General features: G+C 37.4%; 3 protein-coding genes across 5 annotated transcripts in view; 2 read left to right on the top strand and 1 right to left on the bottom strand.

The window, feature by feature from the left end:
- The window catches only part of LOC143343389 (sodium-dependent nutrient amino acid transporter 1), a 45,308-nt gene extending 36,359 nt beyond the window's left edge, over nucleotides 1-8,949 (top strand). Inside the window, exon 12 of the transcript XR_013079957.1 lies at nucleotides 8,900-8,949. The gene's annotated coding sequence lies outside the window, so the exon portion shown is untranslated. The remainder of the gene's footprint in view (nucleotides 1-8,899) is intronic.
- Nucleotides 1,984-3,860, top strand: LOC143343838 (uncharacterized). Its single transcript, XM_076769115.1, has 3 exons — nucleotides 1,984-2,210; nucleotides 2,323-2,528; nucleotides 3,354-3,860. The coding sequence occupies exons 1-3, from the start codon at nucleotides 2,139-2,141 to the stop codon at nucleotides 3,679-3,681; spliced, it is 606 nt and encodes a 201-aa protein (XP_076625230.1). The 5' UTR covers nucleotides 1,984-2,138; the 3' UTR covers nucleotides 3,682-3,860.
- Nucleotides 5,184-18,231, bottom strand: LOC143343390 (uncharacterized). 3 transcript variants are annotated; one of them, XM_076768247.1, is made up of 6 exons: nucleotides 18,167-18,202; nucleotides 17,546-17,803; nucleotides 14,228-14,531; nucleotides 12,165-12,466; nucleotides 11,223-11,411; nucleotides 5,184-8,811 (listed from the first exon to the last, which is right to left on the bottom strand). In XM_076768247.1, exons 3-6 carry the CDS (start codon nucleotides 14,526-14,528, stop codon nucleotides 8,773-8,775), a joined length of 831 nt encoding a protein of 276 aa, XP_076624362.1. In that variant the 5' UTR covers nucleotides 14,529-14,531; nucleotides 17,546-17,803; nucleotides 18,167-18,202; the 3' UTR covers nucleotides 5,184-8,772. The 3 variants fall into 3 exon arrangements, with proteins under 3 accessions (XP_076624362.1, XP_076624361.1, XP_076624363.1); XM_076768246.1 differs by lacking the exon at nucleotides 17,546-17,803 and having other exon boundaries at nucleotides 18,167-18,231; XM_076768248.1 differs by lacking the exon at nucleotides 18,167-18,202 and having other exon boundaries at nucleotides 17,546-17,958.
- Nucleotides 18,232-23,608: the final 5,377 nt, after the last annotated feature.

Below are 23,608 nucleotides of genomic sequence, written 5' to 3'. Positions count from 1 at the left end.
TACAACTTGCTACTGCCTGCCCCTGCTGGACTCTACTTGCCTCTGCATGCCTCTGCTGACCTCTGCCAACATCTCCCGACGTCAGCTGACCATCGCTGACCACTGCTGACCGTTGCTGACAACTTGTGACATGATGTAATATAATATAATATGTTTATATGTATTAAAGTTTTGTATAATGTAAATCTATGACAATAAATGATATAATTTCAAAGTATTCAATGTGTTCTCATCATTTTTTACCGTCCTTTTCCTCTCCAAATCATTCTTTTACCTATAAGATGCGTACCACCTTCTTCGCGAGTTCACCAGCATTTTAGAAATGTTCCGGGAACTTTGGAAATCCGAATTTGACCTTGACCTTGGCCCAGTTTCGAAAGTGGGTCAAGGCCATTCGAATCTTAGAAAAATTCCGGGCGCTTTGGAAATCCGGATGGCCTTGACCCAATTTCGAAAGTAGGTCAAGGCCATCGAATCTCAGAAAAATTTCGGGCGCTTTGAGAATCCGAATGGCCTTGACCCAATTTCGAAAGTAGGTCAAGGCCATTCGAAATTTTAGAAATCTTCGGGCCAACTTGGAAATCCGGATGGCCTTGACCCAATTTCGAAAGTAGGTCAAGGCCATTCGAAATTTTAGAAAAATTCCGGGCGCTTTGGGAATCAGGATTTGGCCTTGACCCAGTTTCGAAAGTGGGTCAAGGTCACCGGCATTTCAGAAAACGCTCCGGGCACTTTGGAATTCCAGTTTTAAGTAGAGAAACGGTTTCTTATAACTAAGGGAATAATGGGGAGAGGAAAAGAAAGGTAAAAGTGACGAGAACACATAGAATTCTTTGCAATTATATTATTTATTGCCATAGATTTACATTATTCAAAGCTTTAATACATATGCGATGGTCAGCAGCGGTCAGCAGAGGCCAGCTTAGGCCAGGGGACGCTGGCAGAGTTTAACAGAGGAAGGCAGGAGTCGTAGTAATCGTTGTATGTTGCCAGAAATATAAGCGGTGGTCAGTAGAGGCCAGCAGTGGCAAGCAGAGATCACCAGGGGCGAATAATAGGAAGTAGTAAGCGTTATATGTTGTCAGAAGCATCAGAGGTGGTCAGCAGCGGTCTGCAGAGACGAGCAGAGGCATGCAGTGGCAAGCAGAGATCAGCAGGGGCGAACAGTAGCATGTAGTAATTGTTATACGATGTCAGAAGCACCAGGGGTGGTCAGCAGTGTTCAGCAGAGGCCAGCAAAGGCATGCACAGGCAAGCAGAAACCTGCAAAGGCAAGCAGTGACTTGTAGGGGCATGCAGTAGTAAGTATTAATCGTTATACATTATCAGAAATACCTGCAGTGGTCAGTAGCGTTCGGCAGAGGCCAGGAAAGTTCAGCAAAGACGAGTACACGCTGACAGAGATCAGCAAAGACCAACAGAGGTTAGCAGAAGTCAGTAGTAATCGTTATAGGTTGTCAGAAATACAAGCGATGGTCAGCAGAGTCCAACAGAGGCAAGCAGTAATCAGGAGCAGTAAGTAACAGTCGCTGTATGGTGTCAAAAGTTGTCGGGAGTTCTGTACTTTTGTCAGCACTGGTCATCAGAGGTCTTCAGAGGCAAATAGAAACCAGGAGTAATTAGAAATAATAGGAGTAATAGGAAAGGCAAGTAAAAATACCTGGGCAGTCGAGATTCCGAATCGTATGCCGTAGACGGGAGGTCGGATTTCAGTTGTTAAGAGCGAGAAGGCAAATGTGAGCCTTTCTCTCTCGACTCCCACGAGGCGGTCCGAAATTACTTCAGGCAGCTTCGGAATAATCGAGAAAAAGGGCATGTGTCAGTTTGCCTTTGTCAAATTTCCGAAACTCTACGAGCTCACGTACGCGTGATCTGGCATGTGTGAGTAGGGCACCGGGTGCTGAATCTGGCATCTCTGTTCTCCATCAGCGCGTTATCGTTCGACGGAAAATGAATTTCCGGGAGAGGATCGATGTCGACGAGTCGAACAAATGACAGTGAGAATTCGTAACCGTGAAGCTTTTGTCAAATTTCGGTGAAATCGGTCGAGCAATGTGACAGTTCTCGTCCAAGGATGGCCTAAATTTTTACGACTATCGATTTAAATCCTCCACCAAACGATCGGCCGGTAGCGATCGATGATGGACAATCTGAGTGACATTTACTATCTCGTGCAGATAATTGTTCATCAGATATTCGACTACTTACGAGTAAGATCGCGTGATTAACCTTCTTGTTCTGTCGTTTCAATTGCGCGCGGTGATTGAAACGATGACTGACAAATCGTAAATGAGAACGGAATAATAACGAAGTACGTTCCAGGATCTGATCCTGTACAAATTCCTCTGGCTGGTCTCGACCAACGACGAGATCGACTATTCGGATTCGAAGCAGCTCGCGTCCAGAAACATGGCAGCCGACGTCTTGGCCTTTTCCGTTCTCTGCGCCATTTTATTTCTCATCGTGATGTTCACGTCCAAATGCGAGAAGGACGAAGGACGAGGTTACGCGACCCCTGGTATCGAAACGTGAGTCGAAGGACGTGGTTAGGTCTCGCGAAAGAATTTGGAGCTGTTGGATTCACACCGAAGCGTGGACGTGCGTTAACAAAAAAAATAGCATACTTCATTGGGTTACCTCGTAATCATCGACGTTTTTTTTTATGTATTAGGTTTTACAGTCATCCACTTAGTTACTAGCTATTTTACGCTATTTTGGACACAAGTTTCGACTCTCGAAAAGATCGTTCGATACAGAAATCGTGGTTTAACAGCATAATAAGTGGAATAAAATTTGTTTTCTCTTAATTAAAATAAGATAGATAGTATATAGGGTACTATTATATGCTTGTAAATAGCATATACAATTTGTAAAAGTTGTCTCTTAGTATTGGTTCGAGCTTAACAAAATGGCGACGGGTTCTGGTGGAGTAGATGGTGTATATTGTTACATTACAGTCAGAGGAAGTGAGTGGTTTTTGCTTGTCGAATTCTTATTCTAGAGATTGTTACTTGCTCTATTCTTCAATATTCTTATCGACGTTTATTTTCTGCGTTAGGTTTCAAAGTCAACTATTCATTAGGTAGTCTGCTTTACACTATTTTGGGCAAAAATTTCGATTCTCAGAAACTTGGAAAGGTTTGTGCTAAGGAGCTTCGTAGAGGGTTGTCTCAGCCCCTAAATATAATAATTCGTATCTTTAATGTTTTTACGTTTAATATCATATTCTGTAGTTTTGTTTAGATTAAAAATTTCCCATAAATCTACAAACATCCGCAGTCTACTTATTACTATGTATTCGATCCTTGGAAAATTTTTGAATAAAATCGTTGTTAGTAACGATCTGTCGACAGAGTGTCCGCGGAGTTCCAGGAGGAGCCTTACTGCGTTTCCAGCGCGAGTTTCAGCGCGACGAGCTGCTTCTACGCCAGCGGGGACTCGATCTGCGCCCACGGGCGCGTCCCAAAGCGAAACTTCTCGGACGAGAGTCTCGCCAGGATTCGCGGAATGGACCGTAAACGGCACAAAAGCATCCTGAAGAGGTCCATCTTCGGTTTGAGCGGCGTCCAGGTGCAAAATTCGCAGAGCACCCAAACCGAGAAGATCGTTCGAACGAGCAGCCAGACGTGGCTGGTCAGACGAACCAGGAGCGGACAGATCTACGGGAAGTATCTCGAATAGATCGACACCCGACCAACGTTTTACTTGTATTATTTCTTCTTTTTTTTTTTTAACCGTTTACCGCTTTTTACGAGCCTCTTTTATTTTGTAACGGATCTTATCGACGCGGCAGTCTTTGTTATTCCGCGATGTGTAACGATTTTTACAGGGACGAGTTTATTTTTCAAATATTGACACCGACCGTTTTATGAGACTCTTGTTTCGTTTATAGGAAATTTTCTTGATGTTTTTGTGTTTTTTTTTTAGGCTGCCCCACCGTGGCGTAAGTATTTGTATAGAAATAAAGTCCTAACAGTGTTTTCTGCGTCTCGTTAAAATCATTTCGCGCCTCGCTGGACGCGTTATCGATAAATAAATAAAGAGATCCAAACTTGAGGGAGTGGGGGGAGGAAAGAAATTTATCTTGCAAATGTCGTAAACTTATTACGACCCTCGTATCCAGCGTCGTAAAAACTAGCATGACTTTATTGCAGCGGATATTTCTTACGAAAGACTGGCCATGTATCGGGATCAATAATCTATAGATTATATTCCAACAATGGAAAGTAGAGCGCATGTAAATTATAAAAATAAAATTCTTATTGCACTTAATACTGACAAAGAACAATATCTGTTGAGAAAAAAACACTTCGGAAGAAAGGAACGTAATAAAATTGTCTGACTTTCAATATTTTTCCAAACGTGTAATCCTCTGGTAATAATAACGACAAAATAACTGTATTGCATATCTATATTGCACGTCCACCATTTTTGCTACAAGCTCTTAGCTTCGTCCTGTGTCACACTTTCATCTATTACACAAATTATAACAACGAGCATCTTTATGTTTTTAATCTTATTACTTTTCATGTAGCTTATTTATACCGTTTATTTCTTTCTGGGTGAAATTACTTTTGTTAAGTGGCGTCTCTTGCACAGGACAATGAATTGAAATAAGGGTTGAAAATGTTTTCATAAATGTTTCCAAAAATTTCCACAAACAGTAATCGTCTATTATTTTTTTTACCAATGTAAAAACACGTTTGAATAAAATTTTGTATCGTTGTGTTTTATTGTACAACAGGAGTGCTTATGAAATAATATTCGTTACCATTTTTCGAACTATATTATTTACTTTTAAAGGAAGACGTTGCATCGAGCAATGTCAATTTACTTTCCGGGACGAGTTGTAGGTCGTCGTGTGGTTTTTAGTCGATAGGAGTCCAAAACCACCCTGTGCCACCCCCTGGGACCAGAGATGTCAAACGGAGCCCCGGGTGCACCGGGGACACCTCATTTCACTTTCTCACACTATGCCAGATCACGCGTACGTGAGCTCGTATAAAGTATTCTGTCAAACAAAAGAATCTCTCAATTAATTGGATTATATTTGAAAATATTCTAGCTAAAATTAATATTTCACAGCCGAGTATTAGAATTTGGAGAAACGTTCGCATCTACGAACTTAAATTAATTCTTGTTTATTTTAAACATAATTTATTACAATGATTTATTCTTTATACACAGAGATGCCATATATACTTTATTATTTGATTTCACGAATACGTGTACACAGTTAATACATTTTCAGTTAGCTCATTTTATATTCTGTTTCGATCTTTTTAATTGTTTTCGTTATTTTTTCCCTTTTATATTCCATTTGTTAAAATACATAGGCGTTTCATTAACACTAATGCTAAAGTTATCGATGCCAGTAAAATCTTAAATACTAGTAAAAGCAATTTTATTAGTGTCAAGAGTCGTACTTAAACGATCGTTTAAAAATCATACAATGTTTCGGAACAAGTTAGTTCACAGATTCATAACGAAGATGTTTTAGAAATATTGTACGAAGATTAAATAGTTTATATACTAAAATCAGTCCTGTAAGTAGCGATAAACAATTTAAATGTTAAGTACAGGGAAAGTAGTATAATAGGAAAGAATTCTTTAAATCTAGTATCGACGTATAAACATTATATAAATTATATTTTATAAAAAATGTCCAAGTATATTAAATTCAAAAAATACTCTTGATTCTTAAACAGAAGTTCACATTTATCTGTCTATAAATTTAAGTTTCTGTTAATATGTAAGATGAGTGGAATTAATATAAGACGTAATTAATTGTTCGATTGCTAGTTATTGTCTCCGTTGTATTCTACGACATAAAAAATATCGCACGAAACAAAAAATCAATAATCAAACGGAAAAGTCGAAGCGCATTTTCCTTAATTTATTAATTGAAAATTTTTAAACACGGGGATCTAAGTATCACATTAATAAATCCAAAAATACAGTTTTCGAGTAAACAAAATAAGCTATTGTAGAATAGGATTCTTATAGATTTATAGTTTAAAAAATTCGATACACCGACCTGTCTGTCGTTCGCATCTTGGATTAGCTCATTTTAGTTTACGTAAAGTTTCTATCTCTAATATTGTCCACGATAATAGTTCTTTCCGTTTAATAATTCCACATGTATACATATATGTATTTGCACACATTCCGTACAACATAACAATTATGTTAACATATTTAAAATAAGGTATGAACAGCTTGAATCGTTATTCAAAGAGTTTGCTACCAGTCTATAGTTTTAGATATCAGGCACTGAGATTCTGCGATTTAAAGAACCTTGCGCCGAAAACATCCATTTTTTTTTTTTTTTTTGTAAAACTCAATCAATACGATACATGAGAACATAGCGATCGTTACAAGTTTGCATAATGTATAATGTGTGTTACCTTGATATGCATGTATCGCAGTTCTGTGTGTGTATATGTTCTCTGTATATTATGTATATAGTATAATATGTACGTATCGTATTCAAATAGATCTATATAAGTATAAAGTATTTATAATCAGGCATTAAAACCGCAATCGGTATCAAACCATTTCTATATAATTATTCAGAAGTTTTCATTTTGTACGCACCGTAGGAGCTGAAAGTGATTAATTCTCAGCACGAGATATGGATTAAGCCACATAAATATTCTGTTTTTTTTTTTTCTTTTTTTAACCTACTTAAGTTTTTTCTTTTTTTCTTGTTATACGATTACATGAAACGTTTATAATTATTGTCTTTATATAATTCTGATTCTTAAGCACTTACCATTGGCATAGAACGTTTTTAATAGCAAGTAAACGCGAGGGAAAAGGGATCTGCTTCCGTGATAATTTTTTTTATTTTTTTTTCAATTTAATCTCCAGTTATTGAGATACCTTTATTCGAAAACTGTCGCGGGAGGGGAGAGGGGGGGGGGACAGTTTAGTTATTCGAAATAAATGACCCAAACGAGTTCTTAAGAATCGAAAGTTAAATTCACTCGTACGCATAATCGATGTATGTATCGTGTATACATAAAATCGAGTATGAGGAAACGAGACGCGAGCGATGCGTTTTCGTCTTTCCTAAAGTATTCAATCCGTACATTACAGATTTCTGCTTTTTCTTTTTTTTTTTTTTTTTTTTTTTTTTAAACGTATTGTCGCTTATTATTTGCTTATTTCAAAGTATCTTCTTTTCCCTTTTTTTAACATACATATCGTAAACTCTGAAATCGAAATCGCATCCGTGTCGATTGCACGTACGGGCTACAAGAATATCTTTTAAGATTAATTATTGTCATTCGTATAGTTCCGTTGATTATGCTTTGTAGTCTTAACTTAAGTAAATATATATATATATATATATATATTATATGTGTGTGTATATATATATATATGTTGTCAAAATCTTCAAAATATTAGTCTTTCTATTTTATTGTCCATGTTCAAACGAGGCGGAGAAAACCCGAACGTATTTGCACAAAATCGCGATACTTTTCTCCAGATTATGCTAGATTATCGATCTCGATATCCTAATCTTCGATTTCCGTTGCAGCCTCGTTCGAGCGGATTTCGTCTCGAGAATAATCAAAAATTCGCGACGGAATAGAAGCATCGAACGTCCGAAGATATTTTTTTTTTTTGCAGGACAAGGACACGTAACATTCTGCAATAAAACGATTGACTAGAACACGGGTACTTGCGTTCGGAACAAAAATTAAATTTTCCTTTTAATTAGAAAAATGTCAGTCTAAAAATATACGCTTTAAAAGAAATCTTTAATTTTTGTCAAGCATCGAAAGTGTCGTAAAGCAAAATATCGAAACGATTATCGATTGAAATGCTCGTGACGTCGTACCCACATAATCATTTTCTTTCTCTTTTTGTTCTATGCGTCGATTCCAGGAATCTGTCCCAAATAATAAATTCACGATTTTGTTTATTTCATGGCGAAAGAAGAACGGCGGGGTCGATTCTGACCCCGCGAGAAGCTACCCTTTTTACAAAAACTATTCCCGATATTATGTGTGCACAAATAGTGGCGATAAACATAATAAAAAGTGTGACGAATACAAAATAAATCGTGAATGTCTCATAAGCTTGTGGTGGGTCAGGAAAGACCCGTCGTTAAATCTTATAAATCAGCGTACGAAAGCCTTACGAGCAAGATAATCGAAAATAAAATTTCGTACTTTGGATAGATTTTGATTCTCTGAACGATAATTTTATGAAAAAATATATTATATGTATATTTAAATATCAACGAAGATTGTACGTTGAAGGTATATAATAAAATATTTATAAAGAACACAATATGACTCGAGGATCGTTAAAAGGTGCCATACCCACTCTTTCGTTATCTTGCCCGGTGTTTTCTCCGCTCACCGCTGTCAAAATGCGTTCGCGTCACCGTTGTTGACACTTGTCGAAAATAGTATTAAGCTTACGCGACTGGAATATACGAGTTCGAACGAATTAAGAAAATATACGTTCGCGATCTGTTGTTCCGTTTATCGACGTTTTCGCGTGGTCAAACGCTGATGAAAATTAGAGGGAATCGTGCGGCAAGATAACGGAAGGAACGAGCAACTTGCGAGACCGATCTAGGCTCGACGAAAGCGGAAACTCCTTCGATGGATGACGCTGCCGGAAACGCGAGAGGCCGATCCACGTAGGTTTCAAGATGTCGGAGATTTCAAGAGAAACTGATGCGAATCCTTACCGATCCTGCTGTGTATGGACGTATCGGAGATACGGATGCGCCAATTTATAGTTCAAGTACTAACGCAACATGTATTCTCGGGACTGAGGCTCGCTCCTCTAGAAGAGAAACATTGCATTTTATAATAAAACAACGCTTAAACATACGATCGTGGTCGAAACGGTTCCAAAAATAACTGTTATACAGGCGTATTCGGCCACCTCTGGGGAAAATTTTAATGGGAGATTCTAGAGGCCAAAATAAGACGAAAATGAATGATACTAATTTGTTGATTGAGGCTTCGTTAAAAAGTCATAGAAACATTTCCGGCCACACGGTACATTTTCGATAAAGAATTTTTTTCTCGAAAGTACGTAGGATTTCGGGGGTATGTGTATTAACCAAAAATGATTGTATTTGACCCCAGAACCTAGAAATAATTTTTTTAGAACGATTTGAAATTTTTTTTTTTCGCCGAAAAATTTAGGCACCTACACCTGTCGATTTTTCTTAAAAATTCGTTTTTGATTTTTAGTAATTTTGTTTGACGCCCTACAGAAAAGTTGTCTAATACTTTCTTGTAGGTACCCATCAGCTCTACTTCAGAAAAAAGTTTCATTGAAATATATTCACTATTGTAGGAGTTATGGCTGTTTGAAAATTGGACCATTTTTATGGGGTTTTTCTCATTTTGCGGGGTCAGGGACCAACTTTTCGAATATTTTTGCAATTTCTACATATTTTCCATCAAAATACGCGTCGATTGCTTTTTTAAACATTAAAATCGCCCAATCCGTTAAAGAGTTATGACATTTTAAAGATTCACATGAAATTTCAGGGAAGCATTTCTGGCCAAAAATTATATTTTCGGTTAGGAATTTTTTTCTCGAAAATGCGTAGAATTTCGGGGGTATGTGTAATGACCAAAAATGATTGTAATTGACCCACGCAGCTAAAAATAATTTTTTTAGAACGATTTGAAATTTTTGAATTTTGTCGACAAAGACCACCAACTCGAATTTATTTCTCGAAAGTGAGTAGGATTTCGGGGGTATGTCTATTCACAAAAAATGATTGTATTCGACCCCCGCAACCGAAAATAATTTTTCCGTGAATGATTAAAAATTTTTTAAATTAATTTTTTAATAACTTTTTAACGAAGCCTCAATCAACAAATTTATATTATTGATTTTCGTCTTATTTTAGTCTCTAGAATCCTCCATTGAAATTTTTCGCAGGGGTGATCGAGCACCCTGTATTTCGGTTCTAAATTAAAACAAATACGTAACAGGTTATTGTTCTTCGTATATATACTATTATATGTATATGTTCTGTTTCAATTGCAATTAAACTATCGATATATCCATAATAGATATTTTATATTTGTTACACTGTGGTATTCGGATATATGACTAACGATCGGGTCAAATCATTTTCGTCACAATCTTTTAATAAAGCTTTAAACGATATATGTTTATTTAACATCTTTGTGTTAGTTGATTCTAAAGACTAACAAAAGTACAATGCAATACTTCAAATCCCCACTTGAAATTTGTTTAATGCCTTCAGTGTTATTCATACAACTATCTAAAATATTTACTGTATTATTTCTCTGTTTATTATTTCTTTTAATTGTTATAAATGAAACAACAATTGTCTTTTGGCAAGGTTAGTAGTTTAGTTATCCGGACGGGAGTTTACGAGTTCACACGTTCACGTTATTTTATTTAAATATAAACCCTTAAGTATCTCACTGTATGAAAAATTGGACTCACACCAGCTTCAAAAATTCAATTCATAAGAAACAAGCGTTTTTACACTCTGCATAAAAAAATATTAATTGCGATCAGACATTTGTAGCACAAGGGAGGCGTTATTGTATATTTGCTGCCCCTCCGGGTGTACCATTGCTCTGATTGAATTTGAGTAAATATATTAAATAAACATTCCGTAAAAATTTGATTGCGTTAAGCATACAGTGATTCAGTAGTATGTATAAACGTATTGTATGATATCACAGACGTGCTGTATACAGGGTATCCCCGATAGAAACGATCAAATTGTGATAAAATTTTCTTGCGAATAAGAATGAAGTAAAAATATTTCATAAGTATAAAATAGCTATTGATTCGCAGAGTAAAGCGGAAGAAAAAGTGCCTCGAAGAAGAGTAAATACTCATCAGGAACCGACCGATAGGATCAATACTATTACATCGTCCAATAAGTTCGTAGACTCACAAAATTTCTCTCATAATATATTTAGAGAAATTATTACAATTGTCAAGAAATTCATACGACGTTTAATTCTATATTTAATGGCGTCTAAGCTTGTACTTTAATTTTGCGACGAAGAATTCATTGCAAACGAATATTTTTACCGAACGCGTCGTTACAATTTAATCGTTTAACTTGGGAATACTCTGTAAATCAAAACCAATTCGTTTGGTTCAAAGATAATAATATTATGGTTCATTTCTCAAGATAAAAGGAACAATTTTTATATCCTATGACACGTTTGCTATCTACTCACCGACCATGCTTGACCAATATTTGGCACATTCGACGTGTATCGTCCCTGACCAAACTCGTAATTAACTTTCGTTGGGATTCGTAATGTCGGCTTCAAGAATTGCTTTCGAGTTTGCTGCATGTTTAACTCGTCGTCCATCGCATCCTCGAACGCAGTCTTTCCTTCATTTTCCTCGGCCCTGTGCAGCTCCTAAAAGAACGTTCATAACGATTAGATAATCATTTACATAATTAGAAATGCTTCCATTGTCTTTTACGATTAAATCATTCGTGAAATTTTAATATTTTTCCTCGAACTTCCAGATTGCTGGGAGACTGGGAGATTTTCTTTATGACAATAATAATGATAAATAACGATCATTAAGGGCTTCGTTAATGTGATACGTTAACCAATGCGGGTGTCCAGGGTGTCCCAGGTTATTCTTTGGGTCTAAATGAGGAGAAAGTGTTACGTGAACATAGGTCGTTCAGAGCTTTATTAAAAAGTTAGAACAGAAGTACGAAATACGAAACAAATTGATGTTTGTTATTACGATAAAACGTAGGAATATACCAACGATATTTACATTTAGCTTGTCTTAGATTGCATTTACTATTCCAGTCAAACATTATAAACGTAATTGTACTTCAGTACCGTCAGTAAATTGTTGTATCAAGTGAATCGTCAGATCTCGAAGCGCCTCAATAATAACGAGTGTTGGTGAGAATGATTTAATTTTTTGCAGCTCTTAGAGTCGTCAAGCTCTCACATATCGGGCTCGAATCCAAATTTCAAGCTACCAAAGTACCCCGAAATAAATAATAAATATCGTTTTATTTCGCAGACGCAAGAAGCATGGAAAAGAAGCAGCTGTCGCCTCGAGCAGCCTAGAATCCCGAATAACGTTCCAAGCAAAAGTTGCGTCGTGTCGGTGTTATTCAAGGTAATAATTTGTTCGTTAACCTTCAGCTCGCGGGCACGTTCGGCTTGAAGCAGCTCTTTCAAGTGCTGAAACCTGCCGGCTTGAGGGACTTGGGGCATCGGTGGTGGACCGCCGCCTATTGTACGGAAACTGGATAGGTGTCGTCTCGTGGACGACGAATAAGGATTGATTGTCCCATAAAATGGCGAGATCTTCTCGATAGGCCTCACGAACTGTCGCATTCCGTTCCGTAATCTGCTTCCGGCTGGAACCTTGTGCACTATTTTCCCGTAAACCGGAGCGTTTCCGCCCGCGCGATTGCGTGGCCTTCCTGTGTATCTTCCTGGAAACGTAAACACGGCTTGACGATACGAAAAAGTCTAAATAATGGAAATAGAATTTATCGAAATGTTTAATAAACTATCGCGTGCACCATTTGGTGGGGGAAAGAACAGTAACGATTCGATGTTTACTATCCTTTAGTTATTATCAACCCTTAAGTGGATCATTGGGGCCGCTGCAGCCCTCCGCAAGTTTGAACTAATAGTTGTTTAATATAATTTGATCCTCCATTAGTTCATTATTTTTTAAATACTTTGAAAGAAAGTTGTTTTCCATTTACCAATTTGGTAAAAATCAACGTTAAGTAAAATAATACAGTTGAGATTCAGAGTCCATTTAAGGGATAAATCTCCGCCTCTGAAAGAACATCAGAAATATGAATCTCGAAATCGATTCCATGCTACAATTAGCTACGGGTAATAATTGCGATAGAAATCGAATTAGCAATATCTGGCAACCCATCCCGTGTAATATACTTGGACGAACTTGAAACTTCACGTTTCGCGTACACGTTTACGTAATTCTTGTACAAAGTTTGAATCAAAGTGGTTCCAGCAAGTGCCGCGATGTTCAGGCAGCCCATCGATAATTGGATTATTTTGCATGCGTCTACTTGCAGTCTATTAACCATTAAGTGCAAACTGCGCGGAACTTTAATTAAACGAGCAAGAGATACGTCGATAAGATGGTATTATGGGCAAACTAAAAAACAGACTATAATAGCTATCGATACGTTTTTGGAATCGTTTTTGGTACCCTGTTCGAAACTCGTGGTTTCTTTCATTTTTAATTGGATATTTTCATTATTTTTATTATGGTATCAGTGACGTTTATAATTTAGTTCATTTCATTCTTTATATATTTAAAGTATATTTTTATACATTTAAATAGTACGTACTACTGTTTTCTTTTATGTCGTTTGTGAACGTAACTTTGATATTACAGGTAGTAAAAAAATTTAGAGTGATTCTACGTTTGAAAGTAAGTCGAGAAAAAAGAATAAGATTTGTTCATTTAAGGCTTCGTTTTCGAGATAATTTAATTTGAAAATTGCTCGGATACGCGCGCGACTGTGAGTACGATTGCTTGGCATGGCTGTCCATTAACCACTATTTCTACTTACGCTGAACTCGAGCACTGTCGCAGGCATACAGTATAAGCGAAATAAAATTAAAACTTAATTAAAATAAAACTAGAAACCCGTGAAATTTCAGAGGCTGTGGCCATCGACCAGATTAAAATCTCCGTCGCGTTGTACGCCATCTTGGAATCGCTCGTAGGAATATTTTGTCGTCGATCGTTCCATGGTTTTTAATAAAACAGCCTAATTGCTCAAAAGTAGATCCGTCATTCTTGAAATAGCGACTATTCAAGGAAATATTACCAAACTGTAACGATTTCTGTTTTGAACTGCGCGTGGAGGCGTAATAGTCGACTTTACGGACATTTTTGTCGTCCATCTTGGAAAATGCAAATCGAGGCGCAAATACAATTTTCTGTAGTTTAAAGTTTAAAACAAGCTTAATACGGGATTGTATTAGCGAAAAAAATTCTAGAAAATAATCGTTGATAGAATTCTACCAATTTGAACGATCGTAAAAGGAAAATTTTGATAAAATACATTATAAATCACGTTTCCTTTGTAATATAATTAATAAATATGCGTCCGTTTTCACCTCCTGGTGTTTTCTTACGACGTGGTTAGTTTTTTTCTTACCAGACACGTACGTGCTATGTTAAAGGAGTCTCCTGGTTGTCTTACCTCGATAATTAAGGGGAGGTTTGGCGCGTTCGGAGTAAGACTTCCACATATTATACGTAAACGGATCAGGATAAAGCGAATATCCGGTGTTCGTTTTGGCAGCTCTGCTCTGTCGTTTGGTGTTCCTCCACATTGCCCTCAATTCTTCGCATGTCGGCTCGGTCAGGTCAACGCGCTTCTCGACGATGTCGCCGTTGTTCCCCGACTGCCCTGAGATCGGATCGATGTATCGTGTACAAGCCACTAACGGGCTGCTCGAATACGCTAACACAAAAGCGGTCCATACGGCCACAGTACGCATTTTCTAGCAACAAAACAAACAGAAACGGGTAAATCGTTAGATCGAATAATCCATTCTAAACACATACGCGTACGACAGAAATAAAAATTTGGAAAAACTATCGTCCCTTGGAGACGATACGATCGAAAAGAATCTTGATCCTCTCGGAATCATAAATAAGTATGTTCCCTTTTGGAAATCTTTCCTAGTGCTTCCAAGAAACGAGAATTATTTTTTTTTTTTAAAGACACGAATTTAAATCACGAAGGTGTAAGAATCGTAGAAATCTATACGGTTCTTTTCTCCGTTCAGGCGAATTTAATCAACTGTACGTGTAATAAACATCGAATTAACGCTACACAATGAAATTGTTAATCGATACGCGTTGACTTGGTGACCGGCGCTTCGAACGTATCTTTAAAACGCTCGCGATAAATGGACCTTAATATTTATGATATCATTGACGTTGGGAATAAAAAATAGAAAGTACTCTATAGAACTAATGAATAGTTTCTATTTGTTACGCTATAATTTGAAGAAGTGTAATTAATTGCCATTCCACAAAATGCAATGAAGTAAAGTAAATTCGAACGTTGTGTTTCTCAAACATTCTAAGGAGGAACAAGTGAACATCAAATTCATCTCGTGAATTACCCTTTGTTGCAAGGAAGGATACATCGAAGCAAAGAATCTTTATATTTTGGAAACGGGTTTCTAACGTTTGATGTTTATATTACAATTATTCTAGAAATTTATAATGAAACGGAGAAGGTAACGTTACATCGATTAATCGTATTATTTTATATAAAGATAATTATATTTCGAAACCGTAGCACTCCTTAAAAGGAGGATTAATTAGAACCGTAGATATCAAGAAGTTTGTTTCCTTTTAATTGTGATATTATTTCTGTCCTTGACAGGGCATAACGTGCAATTATCATCGATTATTTTATATAAACATTATTATATTTCGAAACCATGGCACTGCGTAAAAGGAGAATTAATTGGAACCGTAGATATCAAGAAGTTTGTTTCCTTTTAATTGTGATATTATTTCTGCCCCTGACAGGGCATAAAATGCAATTATCATCGATGTACGAACCGTGAAATTTCAATTAGTATCGCGCAGTATTGTATTATTTCATTAACCGTATATACAACAGAGAAGCAGATTATATCACGCTACGCTCTGAACGTTTCATATATACTCATTGTTACTGAGTTATTAACGTCGAAAAATTATCATTCAATAGCTAATACAAAGTGTTACGTTCTCATGATATTTTACTTGTATAATTCGTTTGCTGGACAGACCATGGTGTCTATTTTCATTCTACGTAAAGAAGGATTACATGTTCTTCATGGCACGTACGTATGTTTACTTTACCATGTACACGGAAAAAGGAAAATCATTTACAATGGTCGAACATTCTCAAACATTATACTCAAGTTATAAGTAGAAATTTTTAAATATTGATAAAATTATACATAATTACCATCGAAAGAACAAATAATCACCCTTGGGGATGGGATCAAGTATATTGCAAATATATTCGAACCCTTTATAAGTACTTTGACACAAAATACAATACTTTGATAAATACAGAAATTATGGTGCACAATTATGTTTGAATGCATTATTAAATTCTGTATATTTGCACGTGTAACGATGCAACTATAGTTTTATAATGTGTACGACTTTCATATCAGCAAATAGTATTTCGTAATCTAATTGCAGCTTTCATATTATCCATAATAAAAGCTACTACTTTTCCTTTATTTTTCAATCGACGAATCTGCGACATTACGTGTGATCTATCAATGAAATTTTTCGATCCAAGATATTAACTGCCAAGTAGGAAATTGTTGAAAACATGAACGAGCAATAAATACGAGAATCTCAAGAATAACGTGAAAACATGAATTAAACAATGCAGAGAACGTATGCAATAGAACAGATCTGTGGACAAAGATAAATACAGATAACTTCTGGATCACCACGTGCCACTTTATCGTTGCAAATATTCGTGACAAATGTCGGGGAGTCATTTCACGTTTCAAACATGGTACCGTGGGCTATGGGTAAATAACGAGAAACGCAAAATTTAATTAATATACCGAATCAGAAATTGATTATAGACGTAGAAACGCGGTGGAATTCTACGTATCGAATGTTTCAGATATTAATATGATTAAAAATTAATTTTGAACTATTAACAGACTTAGAGTGGAACGCTCTTAATATTATTGAATCGATGCTATGCATATTTTTTTTTATTACAGAAGAAATTAATAATGAAAATAACTCTCGTTTTATGTATTTCTACTGATAACCGTAGTTTGGAGTATACTTTGCTGAGACTGATATATTATGTCAATTATTATCTAGGCAATATCGAGAAGAATCATTTTTATATACATTGCTAGACGATTCAAAACATTGGCCCTTTCCAAAGCTGAATCTATTATTCGATCAAGGGATACATTGATCGATACAGCTATCAATTATAATATTAATGATAATTCTGTAACATCGTTCAGAATCATTAATTTCCTTCGACAATGAAGTAGTGATTACAAATAATACAATACCTCTGTCATCTGCTACGCTAGAAATAGAAAATTATATAAAATTGCAATAATTGCAAAGAAGTTAATATTTTGTTGTATCATCCTATCGAGAATTGCAAGTGCACGCATATGCATAATGGCTACTTCAGTGCATTGAAAAGTATTATAAATAAAAAATGAAAATAAAATATTATATTTTAAATAATACGAAAATGAATTATATAAACCCTGTTACGGAATTCTGATTTCCAAGATTCGAACGTCCATAAAAATAACATCGAAGTACTCACGAGTACCTTTTCGAAGCTTGCTAAGTACTCGTTCCAGGGTTCGATATCTTTCAATAGAATAAATACGTTTAAGCGTGATTATCGAGTGGTATTCCAGACTCGCGAAACGAAAGATAGTTATTGAAATTTACTCGGTCCCGTAAGTATAATATTGAACTTGATTCCGTCTCTACCCACCGTCTAGCTTTCTCCCTTGCGAGGACTAACAGCTGTTCTTTGAACAATTCTTCCTTACGCGCTGGTTCTACCTCGACGAACGTGTTTCGCGTATAACAGGTTGTACCACGGAGTGCAACGTCTCATTTTACGAGCACCGACCAGCGTTGTCTTCGGGGACACCAATTCTTTTACGCGACACGAGCGGAAGAGAAGTTCGAAACACTGGCGGAACGTTTACGTTCCAATCTGTGCTCGTAGCCTCACGATGATCGAAACCTGCCAAGAACGTTTGGAATCTTGTATCGAATTCTGTGCATTGTCACTGCGAGGGGCCAAGATTTGCCGAGTGTAACTGGAAAATAGAACGGCGATCGAGGGTAGGAACGCGATAAAAAGGCGGACGAGCGAAACGGAAAGATCGACAGCGAAGAAAAAGGCTCTGGCCGAGGAGCCTCGATAAATCGTGCGACCACCGAGCGAGCAAAGAACGAATACGTATGAATGGAGCCAGCAGACACCACGGGGGTGGAACGGAGGCGGACAGAGAAAGAGGGAAACAGAGAGGGTGCTAAGGAAGGAAGGAGGTCAAGAGTGGAACGTGGAGAGACTGGTGAATGAACGGGAGTCGGATTCACTAACCTGCCAGTCCACGCAGTCCGGAAACCGAGGAGCAACTGAGAGAGCTGCTATCATCGGCCCGACTATTTGCCTTCCTTTCCACCCCCGCTTCAAGCGCACCCTTGCGTTTCCCCCTCCATACTGGCAAAGCTCCCCCTCCCTCTCTTTGCTCCCTTGCCATCTTTCCGCTGTACTCTTCCACTCTCTGAACGGGCTTTTCAGGACGACGTTCCGGCACCAGTCGCTCGAGAGGACGCTTTCGTGCCCTCGACGTGCGATTCTTTTTACCATTTTTACCCCCCCTCGCCCCGCCAGGACGAAATTTCCTTAAAGTCGCCGATTCTTCGTTTCCTTTCTCGCGAACTCCGAGCTACGGAGTTCTTTTTTCATCCTTGCTACGCCAATGTACGAATTTCGGGGGAATTCGAAACAGGGTGGTTTTAGAGAAATGAGAGTATAACTATAGATTCAAAGGTTGAACTATTGCCTTCTGAATGTCCTTAATATTGTTCATTTATACGAAAAAATAGCACGCAAGGAACAACATAAATAAAATTTTGTGAAATAATTAATGTACGCTGCAAGGGTAGTTTTTGGCTTCTTGAGGATTGTTTAATTGTATTTATTTTTGTGTGTAGTTGGCATGAATTCTACTTATACGATTGTGAGATCCATATGAGGTGGTTTACAAAATAAGTGGTTTGTAAAATAGGATGTAGTTCTGTAAATATTTTGATTCCAGAGCAGTCCTTATACAACGTTTCCTTTTATTGGGATTCGATGATTGCAGGACCATATAACTCGCAAACAATAGTACAATGGCTATGAAATACCTATTTTTGAGGCACTCTGTTTCAAAATAATTTTTAAAACATCAGATTTTTCAAAAAATCTGTTCAGCATTTTTTAGTAATATTTCTTAAAGCGTTAAATCTTTTCCACCACGTTGAGTGGTGAGAGGAGGGTGTAGATAGATCGTGGCAATTAAATCGTGCTTGTGAAATTCAGTCGCACGCCTATGCTCGATCGTCTTGTTCTCCTTTCGTTCAGTGCCTCGATTTACACTCGACATTGGAAATGCTCCTAACATCGTGGAGGAAGAATGTAACCCTTGCGTCAGTAGCTCGGTGGATCTATAGGGTGTCGTAAATATGATATTGTTCGATGGTACTGTTAGGCATGTCAATTTCGTTCCACAATACCGATTACGTTCGTTGAATTTCCGCCACTCTTCTATTCAGCGTTTCCTGATTTTGTTTTACATAATCGGTTTCGTCGTGCAATTATGTATGTTATACTAAACGCTTGCAAAGTACAATCAATTAATTGTTGAATACTATTAACGATAACTCTCTCGTTCTTCTCTTCCTATATTATTTATTATTCACTTTTTTTCTATTTAACACGTTCGTCATTACTTCGTTTGTAACAATCATATTTATTGTAGCACATGCTTGCAATTATGTACGAATAAAATATACTGAGCGAGCCAATATTTTCAATGTAGCATTCCACATAATGATCGACAGTCCATTAGTTGCTGATAAAAATGATAGACAACGTGTGACAAATACGTTTATAAATACTTTCACGCAATTTATTCTTTTCTCTTTATTATTATATTATTATTTATAAATATATCGTGATCTGAATCGTGTCACCATTAATTTCATTCGTTTTCTTTTTGGCTCGAAGTTTTTTCTATAATATTTTTGAAAATATCATCGACAGAATCTATAATACATTCTCTGCATTCTTTAGATAATTTTCTATCGTTCGTTCGTTGCTCTTTATACAAGTAATCATTGATTTACCAATACCACGTTCTTCTGCTAACTGTTGCACACTCGCCATTTTGAATCACGAATCAGCAACGACGAGGAACCATACCTGAAACAAATCGTCGTGCACGTTGAAAAACGGGTATTTTCTAGTAACAAGAGAATAATTTATTTTAAATTATCTCGTCGATAGAAAGGAAAAGAAGATGAAGGAATTAAATTGGATCGTTACAGAATTATCTGAACGGAAAAAGACTCTAAACTTATAAATAAGTTAAAACCACCCTTCGAGAATATTTCTCGTCGAAAACGCAAACGTTTTACGAGCGCGGTATTAAGAAACTCGTGGAACCGGGGAAGAAAGTAATGGAGACTAATTGGAAATTATGTAATTGATTAAATTAAACCGCCTTTTGTAAAAACGATAAAGTAGTAATCGATTTAGAATAAAAACGTACAAACTTTCGACTTTACGATGGTATTCGATGGGTCTAAGCGGACCCGGAGTTCGCTGGGCGAGGGTCAAACGTGACGACGTAACTAGGGCGGCAGAGCATAGACGACCTTACGCTTATTGTCAGTTCCGGTCCGCCTGCGCAACAAATTTCTCTCTGGAACTTAAAATCGTTGTAGCCTGGCGTCCTCAGCCTAACCGAGGCATAGCTGCGTCACCGAAGTTCCCAGTACCGTTGAAACCCTGCGTCGAACTTTGTTTTCTCTTAGCGTTGTCGAGAATATAAATAGGAAAACGACTCGTTCAAGAGCGATCTTAATTAAGAGACGCCGAATACGTTTTCGTGCCAGTAAATGATCGTTGACCTGGTTCTGATAAATGCATCATTTAACCGACTATGCGCGAGGTATCGATCAATCTAACGCTTTTTGCAGGAAAATTTTGGGGAAGATGGTACCTTTTAACTTTTCTAATTCTATTTTTTATTTTTTAACACTTTCAATCTCTCTTATAGATCTTTCCTTTTTCCCCCAATGGAAATATAATCTAACTTATACCATATTTGTTTCTTTGCTTTACCATGGTAACGAATTATTGAAATGATAAAGTGTTTGGCAAATTGACTTTACGGGGTTCGCAACCAAACGTGAACCGTTCGATTAATCCATGGAAAGCTAAGAGGCGACGTCACGGGTCGAGGTTATTTTTTGCTGCTGGCAACTGTTGGCGGACTACACACCAAGTTTCAGTCAGATGGATCTGTAACTTTGCACCTGACGTTTAATCGAATCGATCAAGTACCGTGATTTGCAATTGTTAGGGAGATCAAAATTAAGCTTGATAAGACATTTTGGGCGAACCTGCACCTTCGATTAGAAGGGTTTGTGGTCACTGTTTGAGGTCACTGCTCTAGAAATTATTTAAAAAATCCACGCTTGACGAAAGATTCTTTTACCTCAACAGTGCGTCAGCTCAATTGTCTACCATTGTGGCTGCAAAATTGTTCAATTTACTCTATGAAGTCTTTTTGCATCCTGCCTCATAGGCGACTAAGTTGACAAATGAAACATGTTTGTTCCAAAAAAATTATCAAATTCTATTGTAAACATTCGTCATTATTCGTGTTTCGTACCATATGTATTAGTATTACGTGTGCACACATAATACCGGAAACGCTACATATTTCGATACTCGATATTCCACCTAAAAATCTCTTTCATCTCGGTTCATTCTAGCCCTCGTGATCTAGAGGGGACAGTTTTTAGAATCCGAGTCCTCGACTCGATGTCGTTGATATAAACATGTGAATCGTCCGATAACAAAGAGAAAACACGGGTCAGAGTCGACCCACCTTCCTCGGTTAAGCAACAATCGCGAATACCTATCGAAATTCGTAGATGTATTTTAGTCGTTGCAATTCATTTTAAAGAAAAGAATTTAAAAAGAGAAAAGCCCCTCGTTGCCGTCATTTAATTTATTTCGCATCCTCGACCGAGCGAATAATCTTTCGACCCGCTGTTACTACGTCGCGAGATATCTCGTTCCACGGTTGCGAAGTGGTTTTAAGCCGAGCAAACACCTTGGCTACGATTACGTAGCGCGTAACGAACGACGCGATATAAACGAAAATGGTTATTTTAATGATACATTTTCGAAAAACCGTTTTGGACGTATCAATTTTGGAACAAAGTGCCTGCACTCGTGTGTATAATCGACGACAGGGATTGAAGCCACCCCCTCTCTCGTTAACCACCCACGGAATTTCAGTAATCGGGCTGCCGCCCCTCCACCTCGTCCCTTTCCCCTCGTTTTTCAAGGCCCCTTCCATTCCGCCAACCCCCGTGTCACGGCAGTGCGGCTGCTGAATGACCAGAAGTGGGGGTAACTTATCTCCTCTGAACCACCCACGCAATCAATAGCAGCCTTGCCGCTTCTACTGAATGGACTCAGCCCTCCACAGGCACTGGCGCTCTTCGTCTGCCTCTGGCTGGCTTCTATACCTTCTCACCCTCACTCTATCGATTACTACGCCCTTGCCGTGCGATCCTGCGGGGGGCTGCTCTATCGACCCATCCACCTGTATTACACTTCATTCATAAATCTTTGCTGCTTTTCGCTCGGATATCGTAACGCTAGTTTTTTCTTACGATTGGTGCCCCGTGGGATCCGGCCTCCGGTCTCCGGATCGGTCCAGACATTGGCGTTCGTTTCATGTTTGTCGATTCGTATCGCCAAACAATCTTGCTAATCATGAAAGACACCACGTGCACCGCGCCTCGAACGATCTTGAGACGATGCGCGTTCTTTGTTTTCTCGTAAACCAAATAACAGTACGTTTCGAACGAAACACAGACCCACGTGTGACATGACTTTTTACAGAGGACCTAAAAAAAAAAAAAATTAATCAACAAGATTAGAAAATAAATCAACACAGGAGAAAAATAAATTCTATATCAAATCGTGGGTATGCTGGTTTCCAATTGCCTGAAAACAAGATCTCGTCTTCGTGGACGTGGCAGTGTCAAAAAAGGGGAAAAGAATATAATTTCGCGGTTTTGATACGTCTATCGAATATTAGAAAAAGAAGCAATATAATTTTTTAAGATAAAATCTCGAGATGCTACGCGGTCTCCTAACTAGTCAGCGACCTACTGTATTTTTTTTTTAGACCAATTATGGATCTTGTACGATAATATTTCGAAGGGAAAAGGAATGTCATTGTCCCTCTAATACGTCACGTCTATTTAATATCATAAGAAGCAATATAATCCCTGAAGATAAATTATATACTGCTGTGTGAATACGTACATCTACGTGAAAAAGTTAAACATTGTTGGTAGTATTCTATACAATTTCAATTCGATTGGAATCCCAGTCACTTGACGCTAAGCTGATAAAGGGGTGATTCGATAAACACTTTGACGTTGAGTAGGTAGGGAATGTTTGGATGATTCCGATATTCGTAGTAATCTGAAGTCTCTTGACATTCAATTATAATAACCACTATTTTAGAGAACGATAATTAATCAAATCATCACCAATCGAATTGATATTATTTAACGATTGTATACGTGACTTAATAATTAATATGTTTAAAGATTAAAATATACCAACGGATAATGGGTAGGTAAACTACTGTTATTTATACTTTCACAGTCTTTGTAAAATAATAACGAAAAAGTAAAACAAGAGGAGGGATAAAAATACAAGGACAAGTACAAAATTGAT

Source organism: Colletes latitarsis, chromosome 7 (genome assembly GCF_051014445.1).
Source record: "Colletes latitarsis isolate SP2378_abdomen chromosome 7, iyColLati1, whole genome shotgun sequence".
Lineage (NCBI taxonomy): Eukaryota > Metazoa > Arthropoda > Insecta > Hymenoptera > Colletidae > Colletes > Colletes latitarsis.
Note: the sequence above shows the minus strand (reverse complement) of the source record. Positions and strands in the feature narration are given on the sequence as shown.